This window comes from Monodelphis domestica, chromosome X (genome assembly GCF_027887165.1).
Source record: "Monodelphis domestica isolate mMonDom1 chromosome X, mMonDom1.pri, whole genome shotgun sequence".
Lineage (NCBI taxonomy): Eukaryota > Metazoa > Chordata > Mammalia > Didelphimorphia > Didelphidae > Monodelphis > Monodelphis domestica.
In genome coordinates this window covers 47926614-47949142 of record NC_077235.1, presented here as the reverse complement: position 1 = coordinate 47949142, position 22529 = coordinate 47926614, and the positions used below count along the sequence as shown (strand labels likewise).

The following is a 22529-nucleotide window of genomic DNA, read 5'->3' as shown; positions in this document are numbered from 1 at the left end:
ATGCCAAGTCTGGGGTGGCTAAGAGTAAAACAGGTTATGCCAAGTAGTAGTTTAGATGGATCATCCCCATATATCCTCAGCATTCTCTGCATTGGAGGAAGGGGAAGACATTTAGAAAGCTTTTGTTTCTGGGGGTGTCAAATTTAAGACTTAGTTTCAAATGGCTCACATTATGTCTCTGTAAGATAAGGTGCTAGTTGATGGAGAAAACCTGAGTTAAAACTTCAGTCCAGAAGCTGCTTTTGTAAGGGGAAAAAAGCCCTCCATCTGCTTTTAACCCATGGTCAATCTTAATTTCCCATTGACATTTTGTTTTCAGTTCCTTGGAAATTAGTGTATAGGTGATCAGAATGTTTCATTCTCATCACCAATACTTTGACACGCAGAAAGCTGAGGAAGAGCAACCTTTTCAAGCCAAATTATAGGTATTTTATCTGAGCCATTATTCTGAAAATAACCCTAGAGAAAGGAAGAAGGCCTTTCTTATCTCTGGTCTGCTGTCGTATATGCTGTTATCATGAGTGTGTCTCTTTGTAGTAGAGTGACCCAGGCTATTAAAGAAAATAACTGTCATTTGTAGAGGTTTTGCAAAGCACTCTTCATACATTAGTTCATTAAAGGTTATTATGTAGTTTCTTGAACGATATTATATCTAACCATCAAAGACTATCATATTACTTTGAGATGTTTCACCCAGATGTTTAAATTTTTAGTTTTGAGTCCAAGTATGAAATTTAATAGTGACTGCCATTTGCCTCAAATTTTGTATATTTTGTTTGGTTTTTAAGCACATTTTATTGACTTAAACTGGTGGCTATGAAGAGAATCTTGTGTATGTAATATACATATTATATTAATAGTATATTTTTACATTTGTAATCTGAAACATATTGCAGTTACCAGAGGGAGAACCAACGTGTGTTTTGTCTCTTTAGAGGGTTTCCTGGCCACCCCCTCACCTACTTTTCACTGATATACCTTCTTTGACACTGTGATCTGATGGGGAATTTTTTTTACCTCTAATAACTAATTAACTGAATTCAAACCTGATTTAGGAGTAAGAGAGCATTTTCACCAGGGACCTAGTTTGCTTTTCAAATCTGTGTCTGTTTCAAAGGGTGAGTACTGCCAAAGTCCTATTCGGCCTAGATTTGAATTAGAAAGTTGAGGTAGGGAAGGCTTCCTGCTAAATATGGGGCTTGACTATCACTGAGGTCAGGTTGTTACTATTCCAATGGGGTGGGGAGAAATGGATTCACTGGAGATGCTGACAAGTGGATTGTTATAACTGCTTGAGCTCAGTGAGCAGTCTCCTTGGGTCCTCCTCTCTAGAAAATGTTCATTCTCCTGTGTAGCTCTGGGGGTGGTTCTTCAGGCTGAAAAGTACTTCAGGCAAACCAGGTTTGCATCTTGAGCAGTGTTGATGTATTGATGCCTCTGCTCAGAATAAGTGGGCCCAGTTTTCATTATCTTGGTCACATTAGTATGTAGGGTTGGGAGCCACTCAAATGCTAAGAGTGCTCAAACAGAACTTTCTTCCTGCTCCGTGTTCAGATAACTCACTCTAGAGGCTGAAGAGAGAGACGGAGACAGTTAAAGCCTAATCCAGTTTTCCTACTGATGAGATTTTTTAAGAAATCTTTTCCTGCCCCCCAAAAGAAAAAAAACCCTCTGTTCCTAAAATTAACATTCAAGTTAAAAGCTGAGGTTCTCTTGTATGTACACGGCAGGTAGCCTTGACCCTCATTTCAATAATTTGAAGCCCAATACCCCCTTTTTCTACCACCAGCCAGCCTCCATCCTGAGTGTTAGTTTTCACATGAGTTGCAAAAGTCTCTTTCTCTGCTTCTTAAGAAATAAGTGAGGTCTCTTTCCCCTTTCTCAGTTCCATCGTGGCATACCAGCCAGCTGGAGACAATAGCCACACATTTGACGTGACAGCCATGTTTAAGTCTATTGGAATCTTCCTGGGGATATTCAGTGGTTCTTTTGCCATGGGAGCTGCCACCGGAGTGGTCACAGCCTTAATATCCTTTTAGTGCTCTGTGTCTAGGGCTTCTTAATCTCTGGGGTTGAAAATTTAGGCATTATGTGGGATTGTCTTGTGACAGCCGAATCTTGCCACTTGCTTTCCCCCCCAAAAATACCAGATAACAACTTTGACCAATTATGTACAAGTGAAAAGGTTTTATAGTTTTCATATTGTATAGGTTTGACTTTTATAGCAAAAGATTTCGTTTGGTACATTGCCACCCCCACTTCCTTTTCTAAGGTTACAGAACAAATTGATGTGAATGTCTATACAGTCACAGTATTTTCTATCTTAAAATGCCTGTTGGTTCTTCCCCATCACAGTGGGATGTAACTCTGGCACTTTCGTTCATGAGAAAAGCAGGAAATGTCAGACTGTGGTGTCACGAGGAGAAGTCTAAATAGTTTTCATCTTCTCCTACAATGTTTGACTTGAGGGACAAGGGGCCAGGGGAGAAGGGGAGGGAATAAGCATTTCTTAAGTGCTGGCGTGTGCTAGGTACCGTTCTAAGTGCTTTACAAATATTATTTCATCTGATCCTCACAACAACCTTAGGAGGTAAGTACTGTCATTACCCCCAGATTTACAGATAAGGAAATTGAGGCAGACAGAGGTTAAATAACTTGCCTAGGGTCACACAGCTATGAAGTGTCTAGGACCGAAAAAGAACTTGGGTCTTTCTGACTCCAGGCCCAGTGCTCTGACCTTAGAGATATCATCCAGTCCTCTCATTTCACGCATAGGACTGAGACCCGGAGAAAGGAAGAAACCTGCCCAACTTCACTTAGCAAGTTATTAGTGTAGCTGGGATATCAATTCTGTTAATAATTTAAGCCTTTTGCTTCAGCCTTCTCTCTTATGAAGGCAAGGATCTCCAAATGTACTTTAATTTGCTTTTGAGGAGGAGGTGGCCTTCTTTGTCTCTTTGAAGTAAGTGAAATGAGCCATTCAAGCCCCTCATTGTATGGGTAACCAGCCAAAGGTAATAATTTTTGAGGAAAGGCATTTCATCTGTGCCTTGGTTTCCCCATGCGCACAGCACTTTGACTACTCACTGGGTGGTTATATGAAAAAGTGGGCTGTGAAACTGCCTTGGAAAATCAAAAAGACTAATACAGATACACAGTTTCATTTTGGAGATCATCTTGACATATGTTCATAAGAGAACTTAGTAGTAATTTACTCTGATCTACTCAGATCTCTATTTTCTATCCTTTTATCCACATATTTGGGGGAGAAATGAGAAGCCTTAAAAGCACTTTGATCGACTAGAAAGAGGATTGAGATGCTCAGCTTCCTTTATGAAGGAGAGGCTGTCACTCTCAGTGAGGTTAAGGACTTCCTCATTCTGTGACTGTCCTGCTCTATCTACTAATGCAGGGCTTTATTAACCTTCTTTGGGATCCTGACCCCCTTGGGCAATTTTTCTAGAGAAGCCTTTGGAACTTTTCTCAGAATCCTGTTTTTAAATGCATGAAAGAAAGGAAAGAATTACCAAGGAAACCAATTACATTGACATATAATGATCAAAAGATTAATCCAAATGAATAGCTTCCCAGGTAAAGAAGCCTTGATTGAGACCTATATATACACCCTTTTTCTTTTTTGTTGCATTATTTAGATTTTTAAAATAATATTGAGGGGGAATGGAGAAAATATCTCAGCATTGAGTAGGAACTTACCAGTTTTTCATGCCGAAATTGAATTGCATTTAATCATTTTGAGACCAACCTTAACAGTCTTACGTGACGAAGTTCACAAAACTCCGAGAGTTTCACTTGCTGGAAACGGGCCTGTTCTTCTTGATGTCCTGGAGTACTTTCCTTCTGGCCGAAGCATGGGGTTTTACTGGTAGGTCACATTACCTTTGTGATTTTAAACATTGAGATCTGGGCTGGCTGCTACACAAGCACACACGCACACACATGAAGGAAGTTAATTAAGCCCCTCATCAAGGATACAAGTACATTTCTTAAGATTGTGGGATTTTCCCCAAAAATTTTGCTTTAGAAAGTAAAATAGCTTTTCACATGAAACTGGAAGGATTGCAGAATTAAGGGAACTAATCATAGAAAAGTTGGTAACTTCTTTTTTGCTGGTAAGGTGAATGACATTAAGGGTTTCTTGGTTAAATTTGGCCTTTTTCCTCATTGCAGGTGTAGTCGCTGTCTTGTTTTGTGGCATCACACAAGCACACTACACATACAATAACTTGTCGCCTGATTCTCAGCATAGAACAAAGCAGGTAAGAGAAACCTTGGAATTTGTCTCAAAATCGTTTGCTTCTTTACCAAGCAACAACCTTTGGATTTGATGGCCAAGCCACCTACATGTCCTGAGTATGGTCCTCCATGGTACTCCATGGGTGGGGGGAGTCAGGGTGGGCCTGTAAGGTAGCCGAGGACAGGACCATTAGCTTCCCTGGACCCTTTGGGATATGCCCCCTGGCATTTTCCATCCGAAGCAGCTTTGAGGAAGCTGAAGGAGGCTGCTTCTGGGAGGTACAGGAAAGGTGAACATACCTCCCCTCCCATTGCTATCTAGTCACTTACAGCTCCAAGGGCACTACAGCATTAGGAGCCAGATGGGGTTCCAGCAGTGGTGGAACCCCTATAAAGATGACTTGACTGATTCCATGGGCAGGGATTCTGTGGGGATCAGGCATAGTCCAGGCCCTTCAGATTTGTAGGCTAATGAGGGAGGGAGGACAATGGATGAAAAATGTGCCAGATACAAATTTGCACTTGATTACAGCTGAATGGAGAGAGTAAGTGTTTTCTGGCTGCTTAAGTGATTAGGACCAGGAGGGATTAGTTAGAAAGGCTGTACTGTCTATTAGTGAAGCCGCAGTAAAGACATTTTTCTTGTGAACGAATTGAGTTTGTGGCTCCAAGAGACACTGTTTTCCCTTTCAACTGGGAGACAAAGTACTTTCAATCAAGTGTTTGGTTTTTTAAACCTGGGTCACTCCTTTTTAGAGCTGAATTCAGCTTACCTGTGAGGCCAACATTTTTCTAGGCACAATGGATAGATATAAAAAAAGAGAGGGACAAAGAGGGAAGGAGAGAAATGGGGAAGAGCCAAAGGAAAGGTCAGAAACAGAGAGGAGCTAGAAATAGAGGGAAGGAAGGAGAGAGAGAGAAGTAGGGGAGAGAGTGAGAGGGAATTTTTTCCTTATAGGCCAGGTAAGTGAGGAAAGACTCATACAATCAGACAGTGTGCGAGGATCTTGATTGTCCAGTAATGACAGTATATGCAACAGTAGTAGACCTTCCTAGCAGGCAGGATTCATGATAGTGTAGACATGTCAGGGATTCATCATGGAAGTGAGAGAACTTGAGCTGGACCTTGAAGAATCTGATCTAGAGGGAGGGAGGGAATATTGGGGGAGTTGAGGGATGGTGAGTGACAGGGCAGAAATGGCCATGATGTCTTTGGAAGAATGATTATAACAGAGGGCCCATGCTAGGGAGAAGTGATTGAAAAGGTGTCAGACTAGCCCTTTCCATTTGGTGCCTTATCAGAGAAGGGTGGAGGTGGAGCCCTTCATGGAACTTCCTAAATCTAGTCACTCTAACCAATATATATATGAAACCCCTACTATATACACAGCACCATTAGCCACTGTGGAGTTTACAAAGAAGCCTAAGCTATGATTCCCCTTCTTCCCACCCTTCAGGGACATAATCATCTCATAGCCTTTTGAGTACTAGCCTAGGAAAGAAGAGACAGATCTGAATTTAAATTCTACCTTTGACATTTAGTAACTGAAATCGGGAACAAATCCCTTAACTTCTTGGAGATTCAAATTTCTCATCTCTAAAATGAGGATTCTCCTGCTTACACTACCCAGCTTCCAGGTTTGTGAAAAATCAGAATACAATACAATTCAAGATGACAGTGAGGAGCCATGGAAGCATTTCAAGCAGGGTTGTAAATTGAGAAGAATGGTGGGTTAGGAAAAGTAATTTGGTGAAAGAGTATAAAGTTACGGTTGTGTGGTGATGGAGGAAAATCCTTTTAAGAAATCCTTTTGGAAACTTAGCTAATTAATCAAGGTGGGAGGTGATAAGAATCTACTCAGATAATAGAGCAATTATGAGATAGGGTCCAAGAAACATTTCCAAGAAAGAAGCATAAAACTCCTCTCCTTCCATCTCCTGTGCCCAGCCAAGTTCTGTAATGATGATCCAAAGATGACTAGGAGAATGATGATGCCATTAGTTGGCAGAAATAGGGAAGTCAGAAAGGGAGAAGCTTGTTTTTTGATTGTCAGAATTGACTCCTGGAAATTTGGGGGGACTGGAGTGGACAGCTACACACACTCGTCTATCTGCTGTCAGTTTCTAGGAAGTGTGAATGTGTCCTAGTTTTATATGACTCAAGCATGATTGAAGATAATATAACTTTTTATCTTTACTAAAAACATTTTTAAAACTTTTTTTAAAGTTGTTTGAGCTTCTCAATTTCTTGGCGGAAAATTTTATCTTCTCGTACATGGGACTGACGCTCTTCACTTTCCAGAACCACGTCTTTAACCCGACCTTTGTGGTGGGTGCTTTTGTATCCTTGCTTGACTGGTGGTTTTGGAGGAATATTTTGCAATTGCATTGATTTGGGTTAGGACAGAAGACAAGAATGCATTTACGATATATGTTTATATAGCTTCCTCAGGTAAAAAATACCAGGAATTGCCATTTTTCTCCCTTGTTCTCAAATTTGTTCAAAAAGGTATTGATTTGTAAAGCATATCTTTGGTCAGAATCACATTTCAACAAGTGGCCAAAAAAGACATAGACACATTGCCAGTTAGTTGACAAATTTGAATGAGGGATGGTAAACACAATCGGCTCAATACTCCCTTTGCTTCACTCTTCATTCATTTAGCCTGAAAGATTGTGGGTGAGCAATGGTGAAGATGAAAACATTGGCAACCAGATGGATCAAGCAAGAAGTGGCCGCTGCAGCAGTCCTGTGGAGATGATAGGAGTAGGGCGGGGTATTGCCAACACAGTGCCTGGCATATGTCCTTATTGTTTCCCAGCCTACTTCTTTCCTTGGCTCTCTCCTTTCCCTCTCTCCCTCTTCTCTTCCCTTAGAGGGCACTAGGTGATACAGGGGTGTGGAGGCATCTCTCTGAAGATAGCAGGGTATGCAGCCGTAAGATTATACAAAGGTCCACATGAAGAGGGGCCTCCCCCACGGCAGTGGGACTCAGAGGAATGTTCTGAGCCAGTCATGTAGAGAAGGAGGTAAAGAAGGGACAGCTCATGTTACAGAAATGTTGGTCCATAAACTTGGCCTGGTGGGGAGAGACGGGCATAGTCCATAAAAGAAGCGATTGATTAATAAGGAAGACAAGAAATCTACTAAATATGTGTTTGGTCCTTGAGAGAAGCAGGTTAAAAAAGCTGGAGAAAAGAGCATTTGAAGGAAATTCACTCTGTTCTGAGGAGCAGTTTGTCTTTTGCTCATCCTCAGAGCACACTTAGACGTTCTTGTTGGCACCCCAAGGCTCAGGGCCTTTCTTTTCCCTTGGCCCCTTCGACTTTTCTCCATTTCTTTTCCTTCATAGCAGTGACAAAGACAATTCTCTAATGAATCTGTGGAAACAAGGTGTAATTGTGAAATACCATTTCCTTTTACTTGAGCTTTGCATGCCTTATGCCTTCAGAAAACATAGGAAAATATGCTTCTAGCTGAACTTCATCTGCTTGCTCGGTAAGCCCTTTCTTACCAGCCAGCTAGGAGAACCACTCAAAATATTAAAAGGGCAGGGTAATTAAGGTTTCCCGTTCTGCATCCCTGAGCAAGGGAGAGTTCAAAGGGAATGCAAGGCAGTGCCTAACAAATGGGACAAAGAAATGCTTTCATTCTGCCAAAAATATCAAGTCAAATATATATTTTTAAAAACCCTTCTCCTTCCATCTTGGAGTCAATACTGTGTATTGGCTCCAAGGCAGAAGAATGATCAGGGCCAGGCAATGGGGGTGAAGGGACTTGCCCAGGATCACACAGCTGGGAAGTGTCTGAGGTCAGATCTGAACCCAGAACCTCACGTCTCTAGGCCTGGCTCTCAATCCACTGAGCCTCCCAGCTGCCCCCTAAATGAATCTATTTTGATATTCCTTTAGGATTTTTTTTAGTGAAATTCTTTTAAAAATAGACCTTCATTCATGTTCTAGTGATTTTTCAGTAGGTTCTTGGCAGTCAAAAAGTTTATAGTTAGAATTTTAATGTTGGAAGGGGCCTCAGAGGCCTCCTTAGCTAGACCATCCCATTCCCAACCTATGAATCCCATCTACAATATCCTCAGTAGGTGGATGTCCACCCTCCAGGGAAAGGGAATTGGCTGGCCTATCCCCAAAGGCAGCCCTTCCAGCTGTGATTGCTAGGAAATTTTTTTCCTTGTGTTGATGCAAAATCTACTTCCATCCATTGGTCCTAGTTCTCCTTTCTAGGGCCAAACAAAACAAGTCTCATCTGCAAAAAGGATCAGAGCTCTTTATGTATTTGAAGGCTGTCATCACAGTCTAGCTTCTCCAGACAATCATCCAGAGTTCTTTCATCTGATCCCCTCACTGTTCTGGTCTACCTCCTTTGGATATGCAGCTTGTTGATGCCCCACTCAAAATGTGAGGGTACCTGGAAGTGGACACGTGATTCACAGCTATGGTCCAACTAGGGCAGCAGGCTTGTTCTGAATTCCATAGTAGTGTAGTAGAAAGATAGAGCAGCCTTGGAGTCAGTCAACCCAAGTTTCAGTCCTAGCACTGTTCTGTATCAGCTGCATGACCATTGCCAAGTCGCTCCTAAGCTCTCTGAACTTCATTTTCCTCACCTGCAAAATGGAGACGAGTACTTGTGCCATTGTCTTACGGGGTGATGAGAAAAGGATTTTTAAGCCATATAATTTGTAAACTGCTATTATCCTTACTAATTAAATAAAAAATGACAGTACAGCCCAAGATCTCATGAGCTCTTCTTATCTGTCATATCAAATCACTAGCTCATATTGAGCTTTCAGTCCAGAACTCCCAGAACTGCCTTCCAGGCATTCTTTTCCCATCTTATGTTTGTACAATTTGTTTTTTCTTTTAACCCAAGTGTGGAACTGTTTAAATCTTCTTAGCCTAAGTAAGCCTATGATTCTGGCCTGTTGATCGTTTTGGATCCTAATGTATTAACTTTCCCATCTTTGCATCATTGACAAATTTGATAAAGATGCCATTTTTGCCTTTTATCCCAATCATTGATGATGTTGAACAGAACAAAGCCCCAGACTGAGATTTCCCTCTGGTTATCAGAAAGAATTCTTGGTTCCAGTCAGTCAACCAGTTCTTCATGAACCCACCTAACTGTACTGTCACTTGGGCCACATCTGTCTATATTCTCCATGAGGATATCGTAAAAGATCTCATCCATTGCCTTGCTGAAATTCAGCTGTAGCTACAGCTTTCCTTTAGTCTAATAATCCTGTCAAAAAAGGAAATTAGGTTAGTCTAGTGTGATTTGTTCCCAATGTAACCATGCTGGGGTTTAGTGATTACCTGCTTCCAGGTGTTCACAAACTGTCCCTTTTAATAATTTATCTTGCTTTAGAATTTGAGTTCAGTCTCAGCCTTCTCCCATCACCATTAGCATCATTTTAACAAATACATTTAAACATGTGAAAGAAATCAATCCTTAACGTGTTAATGTGTTTAGCTTGCCATTTTCTTGGGAAGAGCTGCCAATATTTATCCCTTGTCCTTTTTACTCAATTTGGGTAGAAGAAATAAGATTGGATCCAATTTCCAACATATGATGATGTTTGCTGGTAAGTATGTGATTGTCTTCTCTTTTTCCTCCCCAAGCCACCACACAGAATAGGAAATGATCATCTAAATGGAAATGGCTGCAGGTGACATAAAATCTTTTTAATTATTAAAGTGACAGTGGAGGCAGCTGTGGCGTAGAGGATAAAAGTGCTGGGCTCAGAGGCAGGGAGCCCTGCATTCCAATCTTGCCTCAAATGTGTTGCTATTTGTAGTTGTTGGAAGCAGCAGTGTGAAGAATTCCGCACACTAATGAAGTCAAAACTCCTTCATGTATGGTAAAATGTCTGTTAGATGGTAAGTTCCTTGAGGACAGGGACTGTCTTTTGCCTCTGTATCCTCAGAGCTTAGTTCAGTAAGCACTTACTAAATGTTGATTAAATGATTGATTTCATGTCATGGTGAATTATGCTCCTTTCTCTACTGTTGTTCTTTTTCCTCGTTTTAGCTCTCAATTCCAAGTTTAGTTGGATCCCATTCATTAAATACCTACTTTGGGTAAAGCATGGGGTTTGGGGCTATGGAGACAAAGGCAAAAATGAAGTTCCTGTCTACAAAGGGCTTTCACTCTGCAGGGTTTGGGAGAGTGGAAATACAGCACACCCCATGACTGTGATTTTGCAGCAAAGTCACCAACCTGTCATAACTGAACTCTCCGACTCTTGGGCCCTGACTTGCCCCTTGTAATGTTTTGCTCAATATTGTTAGTTTTGAAGTGGGAGAAGAGGACTTAGGAGGTGAGGTGGGGAGGATGGAAATGATTGATTATCAGCAGTGGGTATTAGACTTTAAAAAAAAGAAAGGTGATTTTCAGGCCTTTGCCATTTTTCAGGAATCCTTTTGCTTCTGTGGATTTCTGTAGTTCCCATGGTCAGTGGGTTAATAGAATAAAACCACCTCCTGTTTCCTTTCAGGGCTTCGTGGCGCAATGGCCTTTGCCTTGGCCATTCGAGACACTGCCACCTATGCCAGGCAGATGATGTTCAGCACGACCCTCCTGATTGTGTTTTTTACCGTGTGGGTGTTTGGTGGGGGCACCACAGCCATGTTGTCTTGTTTGAACATCCGGTAAGTGCAAACTACATATTTTGGTGTTGGAATGTTAAATGGAATGTTAAATTCTAATTCAGACACCTTATTTGATTGTGAGTTTACAGAAGAATTTTAGGCTTTATCCAAAGAGTAGCATTGTTTGCCACCAAGTCCTCCAAGGTTAAAGTTGGGAGACTTTTGTTTTTAATATTTGAAAATGTCCTTACTTTGAAAGCTCCCTCTCATCTCCCCAGTCCCACATCTGTTTCTATGGAAACAGCAGCCTGGGTTGTTAAAGCCTTTGTAGATTTTAACTATGTGTACTAGCTGAGACTTCATTCGCCCTAGGAACCCACTGAGCTCCCTGAATCTACATTGACTAGGGAAAACAATATGGTACATTTTTTAAAAAGTCCTTTTTCATTTCCTCTTTCTTTCTCTTTCTCTTCCTTTCTGGGAAAGGATCTAAAAGTCACCTGCCAAATCTTCCCATACCTGTCTAATCCTGGCAAATTATTTTCTTAATTTAGATCAGTCACTGAGATAGCGGCTTTTTACTGTGTTCCAGAGGATCATTTGTACCTATGTGCAAATGGGCACTACTCTTGGTGTTACTTCAGGTGACAGTGTTCTAGAAATTAGTAGCCTTAAGCTCTTCTCTTTCCCTCCAAAGCTGTATAGAGTGAGCCACTAATACTTAAAGAGTTATCGCTAAAGGGATGGTTAGAGATCCCTAAATTATCTTAAGCGAATTCCTCAACAAGACTGTTTGCTTTTTAAAAACTTTTAAGTCAATGCAAACAGCTCCCCAAATGGGTTGGAACTCCTACCTGCCTCCACCGACAGCACACAGTTGCGTTTACGTCATCTTGTATTTTCCCCTTCACGTGTGGAGTTTTATCTCCCCCCAAAAGGTCTTTGAGGCCAATCTGAAACCACTTCCGCCCCCTCCAGCGTGCCAGCCCAGTACTGTGTCCAGGAGGGGTATTTGCTAAGCTTAGTTGGGGCTGATCAGACATTGGCCCTTGTGTGATGACTCCCTAAGACCACTAGATGTCACTTGACTTTCATGGATCTGCTTAGCATTTCCTATTAACGTGCAGATTGCGGACTCTCAGCCTTTTGACATTTTCCAACCCCACTGAGCTGCTGACCAGCCCTTGGTTAGGATCTCAGCCTAGACAAGGTCTCTGAGCTTTGTCTTCCCTCCAGGCTTTGCTTTAGTCCTGCAACATCTTTTCATTTCGAACCCACAAAAACCTTTTGAAATCAGTAAGGCATGTATGACTCTGTATTTTGGCTTCGGAGACAGGAAGCTTTGGGTCCAATGCCTGCCTCTAACACATCCTGACTGTGTGACCCTGGGCAAGTCATTTAACCTCTCAATAGCGTGCTCAGCTCTGAGATGAACTTACAGACAAGCTACTGATCTTCATCAGTGAAGGGAGTTTCCACACCAGGAGTTCCCAGTGCCAGGCAAATCAGAAGTAGATCGAAAAAGAAAGCAAAATAATAAAGCTCAATAAAATCACCACCTGCATCACTGGAACGGGTTTCTACCCTGAGAGTTCCCTGTACTGATGAAATAAATTGTACTGGGCACCAAGTTGGGGGTTGGGGAGAGGGTTCATGAAGTTAAGAGGGAAAAAACCACTCCAGCCCTTGAGGCGTTACTGCTTTACTGGAAGATAAGACACGTGGCCAGATGCTTAAATGGAAGGCAGTTTGAGGAGACGAAGAGTACCAATAGCTGCAAGAGGTAGATTGGGTAAAGATAATCGCAGATCCAGGCAAACCCCCAAATTTACACATTAGAAAACCAGTGCCTACAAAGGTTCTGACTTCCAGGTGCCACTGGTAGTAAGCAGGGGGACAGCTGGGACTGCAGCCCAGTCTGTCCCATTCCAAACCTAGTACTAGACCATCACATTACCTGGGTTAAAAAAAGTGAGTTGTCAGAGGTTGAAAAGGCCAAATTCTCATCTGACGTTTGTGTTTCCTCCTTTAGTGTTGGAGTTGATTCAGACCAGGACCATCTGGTAAGTACGCTTAGATGTTTTTGTCTGATGTGAAGTTGCTTGTGATGAAAGCGACTGACTGGAGCCTTCATCACACTGATGCTTGGTTCCTTGGCTCCTTTCATCAACATTTCAATGATGCTATCCCTTGCTTTTCCTTCCGCCTGGTGTCGACCAAAGCAAAGCATAGCTGGGGTCATGGTATCCAGGGTGATTGGCGCTCCTATTGCTGGTCCTCCCTTTTGGAGAGGAGAGCAGTTCATAAGGGCTTCTGCATTTTCAAGTGACTGCTCTGGCAAGGGGAGCCTTTTTTCAATTGGGTTTGTGCACAAAGACTTGATTCTGATTGAAGCTTCTCTTTGGCAACTGAGCAGTAGCCCTTTAGAATTTCCCAGAAATCTTTGAGCCTACCTGTTGAAGGGCCTCTGGGATCTCCTGGCCCTTTCCTGATGCCATGATCGTTTCTGAGTGCTGTTTGAGTTTTGTTCAATTAAAACCCTGGTGTTTGTGCTCTTCATCTTTCCCGAGCCCTGTTGCCCAGTACAGAATTACATATCTCCTTTCATTTAAGGGCTGCTTGATTGTCTGGATGACAGGTGCAAATTACGTTGTATTTGTTAAAACTCTGGTGGTTTGTGTGGTATTTTGTTTCCAGACACATTTCTTCTGGTCTGAACCAAGCTTTGGCTTCTTTACCTCCATGATAAGGTGAAAAGAAATCGACTGATTAACTTCACCTTGCTAATTGATAAATGTTGCCAGCTATTGAGGGGACTTTGTATTCTCCAAGCTTGGCATAGCTCCCTAGAGCAGACTGGGCAATCCTCATGGCAGGCTGCTAGACACATTTTCAATGGATTTGATAGATCAGAGCTTCTACCAGGGTGGAGAGACTGCGAGGACTGCAACCCAGCTGGTGGCAGTGGGAATAGAACAGAGGAATGCCAAGTGACAGAATAGGGGACTCCCTCCCCCCAGAATCTTTGAGAGGGGATAAGTATCAATTAGCAATTGTTCCACTGTCCTAATCTCTTTTTCCTGTGGTCCCAGGGCTTCCCAGAGAGTGAAAGGAGGAACACCAAAGCCGAGAGTGCGTGGCTCTTCAGGATGTGGTACAACTTTGACCATAAGTATCCTTAATGGAAGAGGACAAGGAGGGTGGGCAATGAAGAGGCCAAATTGGCTGTTCTCCACTTTTCACCTCCCCCATTATGGGGAGAGGGCAGAACTCGGTTTCTGCTCTTCTGCTAGAAGAGGGTCTTCAGACACTAAAACTCAAAGTTGCAAGCAGCATCAAGGTGATTTTCCCTTCTCTTCATAAGCATTCTCATTTGGTTATTGACAACAGTGCCATGAGTTAGGTAATGCCACTGTTGTCATTCCCTACTTTACAGATAAGAAAACTGAGGTTCCTTGAGGGAAAATGACTTTCTCATCATCACACAGGGAGTCAGGGGCAGAGCTAAGACTCCCAGCTTATTTGACTCCAGATCTACCAATCTTTCCACTGCAGCATACTGCTATTGGGATTGCTTGTTATTTTGATTCTCCTAAGACCAGACTGTTCTATGACTTCTAAACAAGTAGCTTTACATATTGATGTTAAAAGAGATGGGTTTGGGGGCAGTTAGGTTAGGGCAGTGGCTAGAGCACTAGCCTTGGGAGTCAGAAAGACCTAGGTTCCAATCTGGCCTCAGATACTTCCTAGCTGTGTGACCCTGGGCATGATACTTAATCCTGATTGCCTAGCCTTTGACCTTCCCTGTTAGAGTTGCTACTAAGACAAAAAATAAGGGTTTTAAAGAGAGATGAGATTTTGTGACAGTGAGTAGTTTAGGATCATCGAAAACACTGGTCAGTCCCCCAAGTGCCATTGGTTAGGGCTCAAAAGTAGAGGATGATGAAAAAACCTTTAAGAATTTCATTTATCAGCAGCATAAATGCCTTTACTGACTTTCCCTCAAAGGTAATATACTAGAATAGCAGTATAAAGTAACAGAAAGTCCTGGATTTGTGGTTTGACACCCAGGGTTGGAATTTTGCCCCTTGTCTGTCATTAGTTTTGTGAATCTGGGTCAGTCCTTGGGCCTTTGTTTTCTTTTCCACCTCTGACTCTATGGTCCACATAAACCTTCTTCCCCAGCTAGTATAGTCCCCACAATGACCATTTTAATTATTGTTTCTAACCTGTGCCACCACCCTTTTCCCCAATACAGCCCTTCTTAGACACTCTTGACAGTGTTGCTCCTTCATGGGTTGTTTAAACCGTATGTTTCTTGAATGAGTCCTTTATTAATATTGATTAAAATTCATTTCCTGTAGATTAAGCAGACAATTGAACAGAGGGAAGGATCATAAAATTCACTCTAATAATTGAGTTTCTCAAATGTTGTTTACTATCGGTATTACCATTGGTATAATACTTGGTATTATCTAGCATTCAGACGTTACTAGGAGATATGTAAACTCATAAAATGTCCCTCATCCTTTCTATGAGTGAGGAGTCATCTAGTCCAACCTCTTCTTCTTACAGATGAGGAAACAGTCCCAGAAAGGTAAGATAAATTTCCAAGGTCTCACAGGTAACAAGTAGCAAGACTGAGATTTGAACTAAGTTCCTATGGCTTGGAATCTGGCATCCTTAGATTGGAATCATAGTTCTTCCCCTCTTTTGATCGTTGGACCCCATGGGCAGCCTGATGAAACCTATGGGCCATTTCTTGGAATCATATTTGTAAATGTATAAGATAACATACAAAGGACTACAGAGGAAAACAAAAACTAGTCAAAATCAGAATGTCATGGAGCAGCCAGATAACACAGTGGATAGAGTACCAAGCCTGGAGTTGAGAGAGCCTGGGTTCAAATCTGGCCTCACACACTTCCTAGCCAGGCGACTCTGGTCCAAGTCTTTTGTAACCCCATTACTTAGCCATTGACTCTCCTCTGTACTAAGACAGAAGGTGAGAGTTAAAATAAATTACGATGTTTTTTCCCCACCCAAGTTCATGGATCCTCATGAATTCCCTCCAAGGGTCTCCCCTTGGAAATCTGCCAACCCCAAGTTAAGAACCCCTGGATTAAAAAAGGAAAGCTTTAAGAGAGGAGCACTCATCTATTCTCCTTGTCCATTTGGCCAAAAGCCTGCAAAATGTTGTAACATAATAGACTCTTGCTTCTAAAACTAATCACTACAAGAAACAAGAACATAACAAGTTCTCGTGGTACATTAAGGCTTCCATTAGAGAGAGCGAGCCCTGGCTTTGCAAAATTGCTTACTGTTAATTAAATCAGAAGCAGCAGTTTTGTCAGTATTCGGGACATAGGCCCCTTCTGAATCTTTGATGGTTTTTATCCAGTTTACTTCATTGAGCACATATTTGAGCACCTTCTATGTAAATCTTATTCTTTTAACCAAAGTGTACACTCTGGGTAATGTGTGATATGAAGTATCAGAATCATCCTCATGCAGGACAATAGAAGGACAACATGGTTTTCTATATTGGGCACCAAAACTTAAGTCATCTCAGTAGTACCAAATAGGGTAGTGAGATTTGCAGATTGCCTTGTGCAGCCTTCCATTCTTTTCTTTCTTTAAATTGGATGTCCAGCAGCACCTCCCCTCATCCCTCCTCCTTGTGGCAAACTTAGGAGAGAACCCGGATAAGAGTCCCACAGGATGGGCACAATGGGTGGTGTGTGATCTTCATCCTTGCTGGGGATGTCCTAGCTGACGAGAACAGAGATCTGTTGGAGTAAAGGGATTCTTGGATTAATGGATAAATCTTAACGAAATTTGAGTCTCTACCTCAGGTTTATAAACACAGTAATCATGAAATCTTCAGTTGACTCCACCAGCATTTATTAAGATGCTTTCCCAGGGCCTGAGAGCCTTATGCTGGGCACCCCCAAGACTAGGGGCATGGGCTCTGCCCAAAAACCTTGGCTTTTTTGTTCAGAAAAGTAGGTTGTAGTTCATCTCATTTAGTTTGCCTGGGGGTGGCGGGGGTCCAGTATTCATGATGGGACTTTCAGAAATTTCCAAGGTGGCTTACTATCTCAAGCTGTTGCATTTTCATGCAAGAACTAATAAGTATTAGTAAAATAGCCATGCTAAAGACTTGTATAAAGATCTGCTTTTTGCTGGGCCCTTGAAAAGTGATCTGGAGGGGGGTGGGGTTGAGGGAATGCTATTTCTTCCTATTTTGTACCATAATTTCCTCCTCTGAGTTGTTCATTGTCTCGTGATAATTTGGTATTCTTTTTGAGGAGAACTAATGAATACTGAAGCTAGGCTGGTGATGGAAGTATATAAAAACTAACAATTTCGAGAGGTGTTTGGAATAGGCTTGATTGCCCTTCAACAGCTTTTTTGAGGAATAATTAGAAGGATTCCACTTGTAGAGTTTGATCAAGAACTTGTTTTCACTGCTACTAATCAGATTCATAGGTCACATGGTTAAAGCGACTGTCTTTCTCCAGAGGATAAATTATCAGAACCTTTCCTTTTCTCTTCCTTAGTTAATTTGGTGGTAACTTGAAAATGATTCAGGCTCTCTTTCTTGGTATTGATTGCTTCCATTAAATAAGTTGGGCATTCTAGTATGATGAATAAGGACATTTGAGGTTCTCTCTTAACAAGCACAGCTATCTGAAGCCTCTCCTGACCCACAGCGGACCCCCTCTTACTTCGACACTCCCTAGTTTCTGCGGACCCCTGGCGAGATGTCTGACGAGCCCCCAAGCTTATGAAGTAAGTAGTTCTTGTCTGTCAGCTCTGCTTGACTTAACCGTATCTTGTCTGGTCCATGGACTACTACTACTTCTTTGTTTTTTTGTTTTGTTTTGTTTTTCCTTTAAGCCACCAAAGCATGCATGGGCTTTAAGGAAGTGAGCACCTTTTTTTTTTAACTTAGCAAATGGGCCATTCGAGCATGCCCAGAAACCTTTGTGTATGGCAGTAGGAATAAAGCTGTACTGAGTACTGTTTTTGGAGTCAGTCTTCTAGTGGCACCTGGGTTGCTCCCCTGGTTTGCAGAATGTGGTCCTGGCTAGGTCTTTTTTCATCCTCATCCACAAAATGGCGGAAGGATCTCAGTTCCTATTGGTGAAACTCTTGTGAGTAACAGATGATGTGTGGTGGTGTGTGCTTTTATTCTTGTGGCTCTCTGACACAACTTCTCTTCCCTCTTGTTGGAGCCATGAGCATGTCAAGGCATCGTCTTGACTCCCTCTTTCTTTCTTTAGCTTCCAGTTCATGGTTTGTGAGTCCTTGCATTCTGTTCTAAGCATTAGAGCTTAGGTGACGATTGATGCATGGGCCAGACTTAGGAAAAAAGGCTGATCTTTAAATAGTTTTTTTTCACATCTGAAACCCAACCTTCTAATCCCAGACCTACCCTCTTAAAAGAATCCATGGAATAGCATATTTATCCCAGCTGTTTCGGGACAAGAAATTCCCAACTGCTGAAGAAACGGAGGGTATCATCTCAGACAAGATGGATGTGGTCAAATATTAATGGTAATAACTCACACCTGGGCTTGCAAAGTGTCTTTCTTCCCCTCCCCTACCCCAACCATGTAAACTCAGTAGGTAGTGAGTGATGAGGAGTTGTATGCCTATAGAGGATCGTGTTCAGTTCTGACAACCACATTTTAGGGGGATGTTGTGTCCAGAGGATGATGGCCAGGATGGCAAGATGACTGACAACCATGGCATATGAAAATCATTTCAAAGAACTGGGGTTGCTTAGCCTGTGGGAAAGATTAGAGGGTGGAGGGTGACACGGCTAGCTGTTTTCAAGTATTTGAAGACTATCATAAGGGGGCAGGCTTAGACTTGTTCTGCTTGGCCCTAGGGAGCAGAACCAGGAACAGTGCTGGGGAGGGTACAGGGTGGCAAACTGATTTTTAGCCCCATGAATTTTGATCTTTATTTTTTACTCTTTTTAAAAAACTATTTTCTCTCTACGATGAGGGACTTCTTCATTGCAAAGATATTTACAATTAAGGAGAGTTCTCATTAGAACCTTCAATCGTTGACCTGGGAGATCGATGGTCTGGTGCCAAGGCTCTGCTTAAGTCTATCAAGGGGGTAACTTATTTCTAGGCATTGCTTATATTACAATAAATAAATCTTTCATGGATTTAGTTCACCTGTGACTCACATTTTGGTCTTCTGCTAAGAAAATTGTCTGGAAAGTAATATTTGCTTTATCTCTTTGTTTAGAATCAGGAACAACTGAAAGATGATGATTCTGACCTTATCTTGAACGATGGTGACATTAGCTTGACATACGGTGATTCTACTGTTAGCACTGACTCCATGGCAGCCAGCGCTCCTAGGAGGCTTATGGGAAATACCTCTGAAGATGTCCTGGATCGAGAGCTGGCATTTGGAGACCACGAACTTGTGATTCGGGGAACCCGCCTGGTTCTTCCCATGGATGATTCTGAGCCCCCATTAAATATGTTAGATACTACAAGGCATGGGCCAGCTTAACATGTCTGTTGTTCACTAACCTGACTGTAAAATTTGCATACGCAATTGTGAAGAAATGTGTACTACCTACCAAGCCCAATGCATGTATCTGACCGTTTCAGCTGTATAAATCCCATTTATATAGCATAGCAAGAATATATGTATTTTGTACAGAAAAATTGAAAACAAGCAGTTCTTTGATTTAAAAAAATTCCCGTTACCTGCACTTTGTGGAGTGGCGTTGTTTCCAGCCCCCTGCCTAGTGATAGCGTGGGTCCTGCCACCTTTCTCAACTCAGTACAAAAAGAGGCCGAGTTACTTATTCTTCTAGTTACTTGACACTTTATCAAAATACCAAATTATCAGGGTGTAGGTTTAGTTTCAGATGGGAGGGGAGAGTGATCTTTTTTCCAGAGGAGTCCAATGGCAGAGTCTAGTTCAGATATGGGATTTCCATGACGTTCCATGTGGCCTGTTCTGGCCCAGAGCATGATGGCAGAACTGTGCTGGCTGGCTTCAGCTCTGGTCATACTTCTTCAACTGGAGGAGAGGAGCATCACGTGTTTCCTTGGGCCAGGAAGTACCAGACCGGTGATAAGCATGGGTGCTAGTGAGTACCCTTTGTGAAGTCACTTGGAGGAAGGGTCTTGGAAATCATATTTGAAAATTCCTCCTGGTCAGTAAGGATCTTGGAGGGTGTTATACTTTATTGTACTGAAAGGTCTTTACGGCAGAACACATCCCCCTGGTGGAGGGGGTGCTCGTAATGGAGTGGGGATTTCAGAGGCCTCTCAAAATACCCAAATATTCTGCCTCCAATCCAATTACCTTTAGATGCTAAATTGCTGCTTAAGTTTTGGTCATGGATGTGATGCAGAAAGCCAGCTTGGTGGTTGTGTGGCCCTTTCTCTTTCAGGCATTATTTAAGCCGCTTTTCTCGTTCTCGCTGTAAACAGTAGACATAGCACCCTGAAACTGACTGCATCCCAGCGTCATTTGTGTAATACTGTAGCTGATAAGAACAATTAATTTATAGCTCTATTATCACCCTTGTGCCCGCTCCCAGCATCCTACGGAAAGGAAAGGAAATGAAGTGAGACCCGGCTTGTTGGGCAAACTGGAACTTGGCTTCCCCAAACTGATTGCAAGCTGAAAGGGAGAAGAATGTTTGTTGCCTTTTCAGTAGTTAAGTCTTTGCACTTTGAGAACTCCTTAGCATGCTTTGTGGCTAGTTGTCTTTGTTTGTCTATTTCTTTTGAATATGAAATACTTGAGCTGCCATGTGTATTTTCAAGTTTTTGGTTTTTTCTGAGGATGAGCCCTGAACAAATGTATAATTTCCCATTTATGATGGAAATTATTCGAGGTGCGGTGAATACTGAGGAGAACTCTTATTTCCTTTTTTCAAATGCAAACACTGACTGCTTATGTGTTTGGTTGTGGGGGGGGGGTTGGCATCTGAGTAGCATTGCCTTAAATTGTTTTCCCCTGGGCTAGGACTGATCTCTTTGGTGTTCTGGTGTCCCCTAGCTGGGTTGCCCCCTCGAAAATCCCCTTTGTCTTTTTGTGTAGTACAGGTTTGCACTAGTAATGGCAGTTGTAGCTTGTGACGTAGCCTTCTGTACCTTCGTGCTAGTGACCTTCCTGCCGTGAGGGAATTCTCTGATGTTTTCAATTCTTCTGATGTATGCTGCTTCGTGTAGTCAAAGATTTTGTCCTTGTGTGTTTGGAGGTGCTATATCACTTCCCCATACTATTATACATGTTTCAAAAGGATATTCAATAAAGATCTGCCAGTTTTTTATGCTGTCAGGTGGCTGAGTTCAGTTTCCGAAAATTGTTAGAATGACATCACTCAACTGTATCCTGCCTGGTTTTTGGGGGGAAGGAGGGACACTGAGATTCATTGAATGAATTTTTAGTTGGGCAGCCTGTATCGAGGGGGAGGAATGAAGCCTGCTATTCCAGGGTTACCCTGTGGACGGTTTGACTGTACACCAGCCCCACCTAAGCTTAAGAGGGGACAGGATGGATGGCCTCTTCCAAAACTGGGAGAAGGATGAGAGCAGAATGGAGATGTTGGACTTCCCTTTGCAGTAGTCTGACCATATGCTTTTAGACTGTCCTCTCTGCTGAACGAGGGACACATTTCCCTTTCAGAAAGGACTGTTTAAGAGCCATTGGGATTCTTACGTGCCCAAGGGGTGGGAGGGTGATTGCTTCTTGATATTCCTACTCCTTTAATTTTTCCTCCGAGAACTTGTGTTGTAAGTGTTCTAAGAGCTTCTCTTAGAAAAGGCTGTTATTTAAGGTGGGGGGGAAGCCTTGCAAAACCATTTTGTTGTAGGGAGACGGAACAAGCACTACCTTCCTTTTAAATTTTCTGCCCTTCTTTCTTTTTGTACCTTTGGGAAGAGGGGTGATTAAGCCGACAAAAACAAGAAGATGAAACTCATGAACCGGCAAATGTCTGATATGTATTTGTACATCAGGGAGTGTCTGCTTCTGCACACAGTGGAGCTGTTTAAGAAATAGGACTTGAAGCAATTGATGGATTGGTTTGGGGGGCTAGCTCAGCCTGCTGAAAAGAACTGCAAACACTCTGATTTTAATTTCAGGAGAAATGAAATTCTGTACTCAGGCAGGTACAAAAGGGACTCTTTTAAAGCATGACTGAGATAACAAATATATTTCTCTTTTTGCATATATAAAAATGTTGGTATGATTAAAATTTTAGTAGCGTGTTTGTCTAGTCCAATAGAAACTTGTAAACTATGGTGTGGTTTGTGGTGTTTTCCATTGTTGCAACTGTGTTCACATTGACTATTTCATTGCACTGTGAAAGGACTCTCGGCCTTGAATAACAAACTCATTTCTTGAATAAAGCCTGTATCGTTTGCTGATTAATCCAAAATAAAAGCCTGAAACTGATTTCAGAAACTAAATGATTCCTTTGCTGTAAAAGGAAAAGGTTGGAGCCCGATATATTTGTTGGAAAGGATGACTCTGGTAGCATTAGGCAAAAATGCTCAGCGCCAGTGGTAATAACAAAGTTATCTACCACGTAGGCAGTGCTGGCATCTTTTGTGGTTTTCAGTTTTCATTTTAGACATTTGTCATTTTAGTAGAGAATGTACTCGGGGATGCCT

General features: G+C 42.2%; 1 protein-coding gene across 2 annotated transcripts in view; it reads left to right on the top strand.

Moving 5' to 3' along the window:
• SLC9A6 (solute carrier family 9 member A6) overlaps positions 1–22311 on the top strand; it is a 33900-nt gene extending 11589 nt beyond the window's left edge. For both annotated transcript variants that reach the window (XM_056809475.1, XM_001380844.4), the window contains 10 exons: positions 1886–2027; positions 3778–3883; positions 4189–4277; positions 6482–6595; positions 9740–9851; positions 10764–10917; positions 12890–12920; positions 13950–14029; positions 17547–17652; positions 19129–22311. In XM_056809475.1, coding sequence (XP_056665453.1) covers positions 1886–2027; positions 3778–3883; positions 4189–4277; positions 6482–6595; positions 9740–9851; positions 10764–10917; positions 12890–12920; positions 13950–14029; positions 17547–17652; positions 19129–19401 — 1207 coding nt within the window. In that variant the 3' untranslated portion in view covers positions 19402–22311. The remainder of the gene's footprint in view (positions 1–1885; positions 2028–3777; positions 3884–4188; positions 4278–6481; positions 6596–9739; positions 9852–10763; positions 10918–12889; positions 12921–13949; positions 14030–17546; positions 17653–19128) is intronic.
• Positions 22312–22529: the final 218 nt, after the last annotated feature.